The following is a 9,347-nucleotide window of genomic DNA, read 5'->3' as shown; positions in this document are numbered from 1 at the left end:
GCACCGTTCTCTGTGCAGGACGAGCCCCACTCCGCCCGCAGGGCCCGGGCCGGCCGATCCGCGTTCCCAGCGATCCGCGTTCCCAGCGGCGCCCGCCCCGACCCGGCCGATCCCCGTTCCCAGCGGTGCCTGCCCCGCTCCGTGCGCCCGGCGCGGCCGGCAGTGCGCTCTAGCGGCAGCACCGCATAGCTGGCGTCGGAAAGGACCTTAAAGGTCATCTCTTCTCCCCGCTGATTGTTCATAGACCCATCCAGCCTGGCTTTGAACACATCCAGGGATGGGGCATCCACAGGTTCTCTGGGCAACCTGTGCCTGTGCTTCACCACCCTCACAGGAATTTCTTCCAAATACCTGACGTAAATCCACCTTTCTTCACTTTAATCATTGTCATTTGTCCCAGCACATGGCTCTTGTCAAAAGTCCCTCTCCAGTTTTCCTGTAGGCCTCCTTTAGATAGTGGAAGGTGCTATGAGGTTTCCCCAGGGTCTTCCTGGATTTAAGTTCAGTTCCTGTTGTGGCAGAGAGATACTATATCTTATATCCACTTAAATGGGAAGGCATTAAATAGTTTTCCCTGGTTGCTCAAGAGAACTTTTCTTTTGCCTTTTCTCCAGAAGGGAATGGTGGAGAAAACCTCCATGGAAACAAAATGCGAAAGAAATTACCCAAGAAGGACTTTTTTTTTTTAACAAATGTTTCCTACATAAAGGTCGAAGCTCTGAATCATCCTCTGCTTCCTCCATAGAAAAGCCACCAATATCAACAATAATACTCAGGCATGGCCTCTCACACCATGACAACGTGGCACTTCTCACTCAGGCATTTATTCTGTGTGGCCTGATCTGTCTGTAACTCCAGGGCAACACCACGGTCCCAGTCTACTGCAGTGGTCAGTTACTCATTGCTGCAGAAATGCAAGCCCATGTTATCCAAGTAAAGGTAATTTTTGAGAAAACAAGAAAAAAAAAAAACACAACAAAAAAACCCCAAACCACCAAAACAATTTGAGAACTACAGAAAAAGAATACACGTACAGCAATAAACTCAGGTGTACCCAAAGATGGAGAAGGAAGAAATCATCACCATCAGTATGCACCTCCTGATGAAGGGAAGGAAACCTTCTCTGCGAACATCACGGTCTGCCCATTGCAGACATCACCATGCTGATACTCTGCAAGTCTTGCTCCCCCTCTCTTCTTGCCACCACAAACCTGAGAACACAGGAAGAGAGGCTAGGGAGCCGCCATGTAATTCATCAGTTCTAGGGCCAGCAATCCAGTGAGCCTGATGACAGGCTATATGTAAAAACATATGGCTGTAGAAGTGATACGAGGCCTCGGACAACGTTTGTTAACCCCAGAAGCTGACAGCCTGGATTCATGAGCACCTTTTCCCAAGTGGAAGAGGTCAACATGAGATGCAGATGGTGTCCTTGCAAGAGCCAGCCACGGGGATAATTGACTCAGAGTGGTTCATGCACCAAGCAAGCTGTGTCTCAGTGATCGGACCAAGAGCTCTGGTGCTGACAATGAACAAAAAAGGTGAAAAGCTGTTCCTTAATCAATTAGGATCTCTTTGCATAGCTCACATCCAGACAACAGCTGTCCCAATTCTTAAATGGCTAATGAACCTTAGCTCCCTGGCATTGGAGAAGGGATAGCAGTGAACTCAGTAAGCTCTCCTGCGCAGCCCACAGTCAATATTCCTGCCTCCTCTCCACAGCTATTTTCAGCCAGAGCATACAGCAGCCCTGTTGACTTCCTGCCATTAGAGGAGGCTAGGATACAGCCTCTTTTCCTCTTAGCCCAAGCAGTGTGGCCAGAATACTTCACTGGCCAGCTGCACCCTGTGCAGAAGAGGTGAGAGTTCAATCTGGCAGCCCTGAGCTGGGCTTCCCTCCCCCTAAGTTTGCCCGCACAAAGAGGGGTTGGATGACTGCGCCAAATCCAAAAGTAACTCCAAAAAATAACACCAGCTTCCAAGTACAACGCATGCCACCATCTCCCACCTGACTTCTTGACCTTGGACACGAGAAGATATACATTTCAACTGGACTGAGTTAAGAAAAAAGCGCTGCTGTCTAGAGAAGGCTCCCAACAAATCAGGGCTTCAGGATTACACCAAAACAAGTGTGTAAAGTTGTTTCTTTGTGCCAGCATGGGCCACTGTATTCTAGTACACCAGACTCTGTAAAGTCAGACCCCCATCAGCCTTCCTATGCTCACATTAGTTCACTTCCAGGTCCCACATGAGTGGGATGCCCTCTCTGGTTACTGACATGGCAGCTCTAGGGAATGGATACAGCTAAAGTCCAGCTCCACCTACACAGACTGCTCTCCAGTTACAACTCTCAAAGCTCTGGACTCTTTCCAAGGTACTCCCTGCTGGCAAAATGGCAGGGGCCTCCCCTGCCTACTCTTTCTCACAGATTTGATCTACTTCTTGTCACTTTCAAAGGCAGATAAATCATACTTGGGAGTCCCAAAGCTATTGAAGAAGACTTTTCTATCTGCTCTTTGGTAACTTGGCAGATTATACTACCTGTTCCCATCTCATTTATTGACCTCCAGGCAGCTTGGGCTGTTGACAGGGCAACAGCTGCAGAATTCACTATCCCCAAACAGCCTCAGGAAGCCAGTCACCACCCTCTCAGTGGGAGAAGGGGCAACATCTGCCATTATCTTACCCATGTGCAAGCCAGTTCATCATCCTGGGGTGTGGAGTTGCCCCTAAAGGCCATGACTGCTGCTGGATGAATCGCTCCCACAGATGTTGCTGTTGCACAAGGTGAGTGCAGTGTCAGCCCATGGCTGCGGGAGCTCCATCTCTGCAGCCAAAAAAAAACAACTGGCCTGAGGTGCAGGAGGCAAGACCAAGCATTTCTGGTGCTGCTGCCACAGGACAGGCAACATAATGTTTCCAGCAGTAACATCTCCTTTAGCTGGCCCAGCTCCATGCTGGAGCATCAGAGAGTAATTAATGCCAGCTGCAATCCCTGTGCCCATCTCTGAACTCCTGTTCCCCTCACAGGTAGCAGCCTTCCCTGCCTGTCCCTTTTTCTAGCAGAGACACATGGCTGGGATGGAGCTTCATGCACTGGTGTCTGGGGCATGCTTATGGCCTGGCAGGACACCCTCAAAGCAGACTGGTGGCTCAAGGGGTTGTGGAGGTTTGGTACAACACCTGTGGCCTGGCCTTGCTGACCCATCCCTCCTCCTTTCTCTGATGTCTTCAGCAACCCAGCAGACCAAAAAAGCCAAGGTGAAACAGGTTAAAAAGCAATAAGCAGCACATGTCACGCATGTCTCTGTATGTCTCCCACTCTCAGGAGAACAGGCAAGGCTTGAAAGAGTAAACTCAGAGACACTTCATTGCAAACAATGCAAAGATTTATTTCAATTTCAAGTGAAGTAGAAGAGTAAATACAAAAAAAAAATCTCCAATACAGAATATAATGTTCTGCTAGGCTGTACAGTCCACTTCTTTCTCAAAGTCTGCTCAGAGCCTGACTACACCAGAACTTGGGCAGAAGAGGAACTGAGAGGCTCTGTCCTTTGAGGAATGAACATTTTCAAGGCCCCTCTCTCTTCTATCAGTGCTCACATTTAAAAGTTTCCTACAGGTTTACAATCCAGACTTATTGGACTCTTCTGACAGAAATCAAAAGATTAGTTTGAAACTTGGACTAACATTGCTAAAAGGAAGGCTCTTAGATATTTGCAATAAATCAAAATTTTTACAGAAGTAATTTTTTTCTTATTCTTGGTGGTGCCTGAGAATTGCAAGCAACGTGCCAGACAAAAACACATTGAGATCCACATGTTTAACATATCCCCATGGCACAAGCATACACTGAGATCCAGTTGTCTAACATATCCCCTTGGCATATCCCCATATCCTCACAGAGAGACCCAACCCCATGGCTCCCCAAGGACATGACAAGTGTATCTTCCTCTGTCAGTGGCCAGGCAGTCCCACGTCACACATGGGCACAGGGGCAGCACATCTCAGTGCCACAAGGCACAGCCTGGACAGACCCACACCCTTGGCACCTGAGCCTACATGACAGCTCAGGGAGGTTGGAATAGCCACAAAACCACAGCAGTGCTGGTGGGAAGGGATTGCTGGAGTCTCCAGGCGGGAGGTTGGAGCACTGCCAGCACTAGCAAAGGCTGGTTTTGCCTAAAAAAGCTCAAAGCACAGACCCCACACAGATATAGAATCCCCTGAATGGTCCCAGTAGCTCTTCACAGTTCTGACCAGGGTTTCTAGCTGCTTGTGACCAAAGTTTAAGCAGTTTTTGACCATGTCTCAGGTTCTTAATGCAGCAAGTTCATCGCTGTACCTGCTGCAAAAAAAAAATTACCGTCTAGACATGACCGGTTTCCCTAGTTTGTAGGTATAAAAGATCTGGAGAGAAACAAGAACAAGCACCTAGACCTTCTCTGGAAACAACACACCACTGAACCTACCCAGTCTGTGCTTTCTAAGTCACCAAGATCTGTCAGGCTTGTCCTTCAGACAATGAGTTTTGCTCCCTGAACTGCCTACAGATGCTATCTGAGTTCAGAAACATCTTCCTCAAAACCTGTATCATCATCACAGGCCTTTTTTTAGACTGAACTCTAAACTGGCATGAGGTTTGAAGCAGAGAACAAAATGAGAGGAACAAGGGCCAGAAGACATCTAAGCTCTTCATTCTTGTGACCAATGACAAGAGTCATGGAGGCACGGAGGGAGGTTTAGGTTGGATATCACCCCAGATGGTGGCTGAGCACTGGAACAGGCTCTCCAGAGAGCAAGCACCAAGCCTGACAGAGATCAAGGAGCATCTGGACAATATTCTCAGGCACATGGTGTGGTTCTTGGGGTGTCCTGCACAGGTACAGGGGCTGGGCTTGATGATCCTGATGAGTCCCTTCCAACCCAGCACTGCTACAGTTCTGTGAAAATTATCTGGTTCACACTGATAACTGCTTCTACAGGAAGGAAAAAAAGGCATTAAAAGGCAGGACAGCTCTTCTTCCAGCTACCCTAAAATGAGCAAGAGGTTGGCATGGCTTGCTGTCAAAGCAACAAAGTCCAGTCTTTGCAGGCAATTAAAGCAGAGCCAGCAGCTATCAAAAATACTAGGAGCTGGCACAGCTAGGTGTACAGATCCTCTTCCAGATGGTGAAGGGAGAGCTGGGAGAGGTGTTAGCACAGCTGCTGGGGAGACCTGCCCCTGGCTGGGACAGCTCTCTCCAGGATGGTAGCAGCTTCTGGATGTGCCAGGACCAGGAAGAACAAGGAAGATACAACGTACCACTTCAGAAAGGACAGGAAGGGAAAAATCTGACTGAGCTCAGCACACCAAAGAGTTGAGCGGTGCTTACACTTGCTGTCTGTGCTTGCCCCCACTGTCTCCGTACATGGAGCAGCCTCCCCAGCTCTCTGTACAGACAACAGCTTCCTGCAGTGCCACAGACAGGTCTACACGGACACCGGGCAGTGCTCTCAGGTCACTCTCAGCCTCCCAGCCCAGACGTTGCTTCACCATGTGCCAGCCCTGGCACTCTGAACCATTGAATCCAAAACTCATCCCCTACCTCACAGCCCCGTGGAAGGCAGACATACAGCTTCTCCCGCCCACCTACTGCAGAGGGCTTTACTCTTCTCCACATCCAGCTGTGCTGGGAGGACACCCAATCACCTTCCTGCTCCCCTCCATTTCCCCTCTCATGTCCCACCTGGATATGTGGACCACAGCACCCACGGAAAGCAAGAAAGCTGCCTCTACACAGATTTCATCCTGCTGAGGACCTCACATGAAACAGGCAGAGCAGAAGATACAGGTGTCTTCATGGGATCAAAACCTCTTTGCAGCAAAGCACCGCAGTAGGATAAGAGACAGTAAATATGAAATGAGACTAGAGAAGTGCTAAATGGAGGGTACAAGGAGAAACTTCTCCCCCACAAGGAGAGCCAGGTTGCCCAAAGAGACTGTGCTGTCTCCATCCTTGGAGGTGATGGAGACTCAACAACAAAGGACTGAGCCTACTGTCTGAGCCACAGCTGACCCTGATATGGGCACCAGATTGGAACAGAAATTTCCCAAGATCTTTTCCAACCTGAGTTATACTATGTAGTTCTATACCCTTCTCTGGTAAGGGAGACTCTGGTGTATGTACACCCTGTCTGTTCTTCCAAAGCTCCTGCTGAGGTTCTGGCTGCACTTTCTCGTTTCCTCTCCCCATACAAGGCCCCACTACACTGCAGGATATTCTCACCAGCCTCCTCCTGACCCTGGATTCACAAGTTCCCCACTCCATGGGAAAAAGAAGCTCTAAAAAAAGACCAGGGAGCAGGGCTGTGTCAGCTCCCTCTATACCCACAGCCCCAAGCAGAGCCCTGGGTACACACTACTGCTCCAGACCCCTTTCCAGGGTGGTGGGATCTGTTGGGAGGGGTATGCTTGAGTTTCCCCACAGAACTAGTTCCAAGCTTTTGTCTCACAGACATTCCTATTAGTTGTACCCTCTCCATATCTTTCTCCAGACTCTTTTCCATCCCCGGAAAGCTTGAAAGTGGAGCAACTGAAGATGAAAAGGCACTGTATCCCACCTCTTGTATTCCAGAAACAAAAGTTTTCTCCTATATATGCCAATTTCTCTAGGCTACAGACAGAGCTGGGCTGATCTTGAGATCAAAGTAATTTAGGCTGTAAGTACCTCTGCAGACCGCAGGACAGGACCAGGTCTCCACTCAAAACAAGTCCAGATTCAATGCTGGCTTCAACTTCAGAGGCAGATCGGGCTCCATCCCATCAAGCTGGAAAGGCCTCCAAGGGCAGAGGTCCCACAGCCTCCCTGTGTCCCTCTTCCAGGGGCTGGGCATGCTCATGGTAAAATTTTTGTAGTTCCAATCCCACCACTGTTCCCACCCCTGCAGCACAGAGCACAACACCTCGAAGGATGTGACTTGATATGTTTTTCTGCAGCCCTGGCATCCAAACCTTCTCCAGCCTTGGCCACACCGCTGGTGCAAAGCCTGGGGCTAAAGCAATAGCCATCAGTGCCACGCATTCTGCTTTTACAGCTTTGCCTGCACGAGGCCAGGAAATGATTCCTCCTGCCTCCCTCCTTCACCTCACCAACAGACATTTAATTCTCTTTTAAAAAAATCATCAACAGCAGAGAGACTTTTAAACGTGAAATTTTCCTGGGTAGACCAGAAGGGGCCCGGTTGGGTGTGCCGGGAGGGTGGGAGCCTGGCAGGAAGCTTTGAGCACCTGCTCCAGGAAAGGCTGTAGAAGAAGAAGATATTGCTTGCCCAATCCAAGCACTTGTCAGTCCCTAGGACTTTTCTGCCCAGAGCGGACAGGGCTGGACAGGACACCCCAGGTCCCCAGGGCTGACTGCGACATTCCTCGCCAGGAAGCCTGGGCACATGGCAGAATGCGTAGGTGCAGCCCAAGGTTCTTCAGCATCTTCCCGGGCAGCGCCGGGAGCAGCCGTGCCGGGCCACCCCCGCACTCCGCCGTCTCCCGGGCTCCGGTCCGCTCTGTCGGGCCTCTCTGGGACAGGTCAGAGCGCCGGGACGAACCTGTCGGGGCCTCCAGGGTAGGTGCCGTGCCGCGGTGCGGGCTCGGCGGCACCCAGCTGCCCTGCGGCGCCGTAGGCGGGGGGCAGCGCCGGGTATGGTGCGGGGGAGCGGCGGCCGTAGAGCGGGGCCGGGCCGGGCGGAGAGGCGGGCAGCACGATGCGCCCCGACGGCGCGTACAGCGGCCCGGGGCCCGCGGGCGCGTAGGGCCCGGGAGCGGCGGGCAGCGGGGCGTAGGCGTGGGGCAAGGCGGCGGAAGCGCAGCCCTGCGCGGGGAAGGCGGCGGCGAAGGCGCAGGAGGCGGCGGCGGGTGCCGGGGGCAGGTCGGCGGGGGGCGGCGGGGCGGGCAGCGGGAGGAGGCGGCACGGAGCGGCGGGGCGCTCGGCGAGGAAGGCCGGGTAGGTGGAGAGGTCGCTGCGCTTGAAACGCTTTCTGCGGCGGAGGAAGGACCCGCTCTCGAACATGTCGCGGGCGTGAGGGTCCAGCGTCCAGTAGTTGCCCTTGCCGGGGCGGCCGGGCTCCCGGGGCACCTTGACAAAGCAGTCATTGAGGGTGAGGTTGTGGCGGATGCTGTTCTGCCACTTGCGCGGGCTGTCGCGGTAGAAGGGGAAGCGCTCGGTGATGAAGCGGTAGATGCCGCCGAGCGTCAGTCGCCGCTCGGGCGCCTGCCCGATGGCCATGGCGATGAGGGCGATGTAGCTGTAGGGCGGCTTGCCCCGCTCCGCCGGACGCTTGCGGCGGCGCCGCCCGCCCCGCGCCCCCGCCGCCACCGCCGCCGCCGCCTCCTCTCCCGGCTGCACAGCGTCCGCCTTCAGCGGCGGGGGCGGCGGCGGGGGCCCGGCGGCAGCCGGCTCTCGGCTGTCATGTGGCCGTCGGAGTGGCTCCGCCCCGGACCGAGCCGAGCCGAGCCGAGGAAGCGCAGCACGGCACGACCGCGGCTTTTATGTGGCGGTGTCCGGCGGCTCCGCGCCCGGGCGGCCGGCACTCCCCTGCTACGCCCCGGCGCCCGGGAGGCGCGGGCAGGGCCGGGCGTGCCGCCGCTGCCGCCGCGGGTCGGAGCAGCGCCCTGCCCGGCACCCCCCTCCCGCCCCTCTCCGCTGGTCCCTGTCCGCAGCGCCGTCGGGGCGCCGCGGAGCCGCCGCCGTCGGGAGCCCGCAGCTCCGGAGGACTGACGGGCACCGAGCGAAGCTGGGTGCCTCCGGGATCCCGGTGCGGGTGTCCGGGCACGAGCATTTAACGCGCCTCCCCACAGGGCTCGACGCCGTCGGGACCGGCGGGCGGGGAGAGGTGGCAGCGATGAGCGGCCGCCGCTGCCGGAGGGGATGCTGCCGGTCCGCGCCAGACAGTCGGCCCCGGGGAACTTTGCCCTGAGAACCCAACGCTTCTTTGCGGAAATCAAGCTGTCGAAACAAATTAGGCTGGAAAAAATACAGCCGGTGACAGATCTGCGTGGGGAGAGATAGTAAGTGCGGGCTTAGGCTACGCGGTCTGCTTGCCGAGTGCTAAGTAGAGTGCACTGAGGTTAGAGCCCTCCTAGCTGGCACCCAGCAGCGATTTGGCACAGGGCTAGGCTCCCGTGCCCCTGAGCTGACCGGCTTGTCCCTGATGCTTATGCCACAGGACCCTACCATCCAACAAGGAAGGATGCCAGGCTCTCCACAAGCTAATGCTGGGACATACCTGCCAGCTCCCTCATGTTTGCTGAGATGCTTGGGGCTGAGCATCAGAGCCAAGCCGAGTGTGCCAGCTGGTGAGGAATGCTTGCC

At 54.3% G+C, this 9,347-nt stretch overlaps 1 protein-coding gene across 1 annotated transcript; it reads right to left on the bottom strand.

Moving 5' to 3' along the window:
• Positions 1–3,498: 3,498 nt before the first annotated feature.
• FOXE1 (forkhead box E1) lies at positions 3,499–8,549 on the bottom strand. The gene is given in 2 exon segments (XM_030968776.1): positions 3,499–8,414; positions 8,417–8,549. Coding segments are annotated over 2 exon segments (879 nt in total). The 5' UTR covers positions 8,447–8,549; the 3' UTR covers positions 3,499–7,565.
• Positions 8,550–9,347: the final 798 nt, after the last annotated feature.

Source organism: Camarhynchus parvulus, chromosome Z (assembly GCF_901933205.1).
Source record: "Camarhynchus parvulus chromosome Z, STF_HiC, whole genome shotgun sequence".
NCBI lineage: Eukaryota > Metazoa > Chordata > Aves > Passeriformes > Thraupidae > Camarhynchus > Camarhynchus parvulus.
The sequence above is the reverse complement of the archived record's forward strand: the minus strand, read 5'-3'. Positions and strand labels throughout refer to the sequence as shown.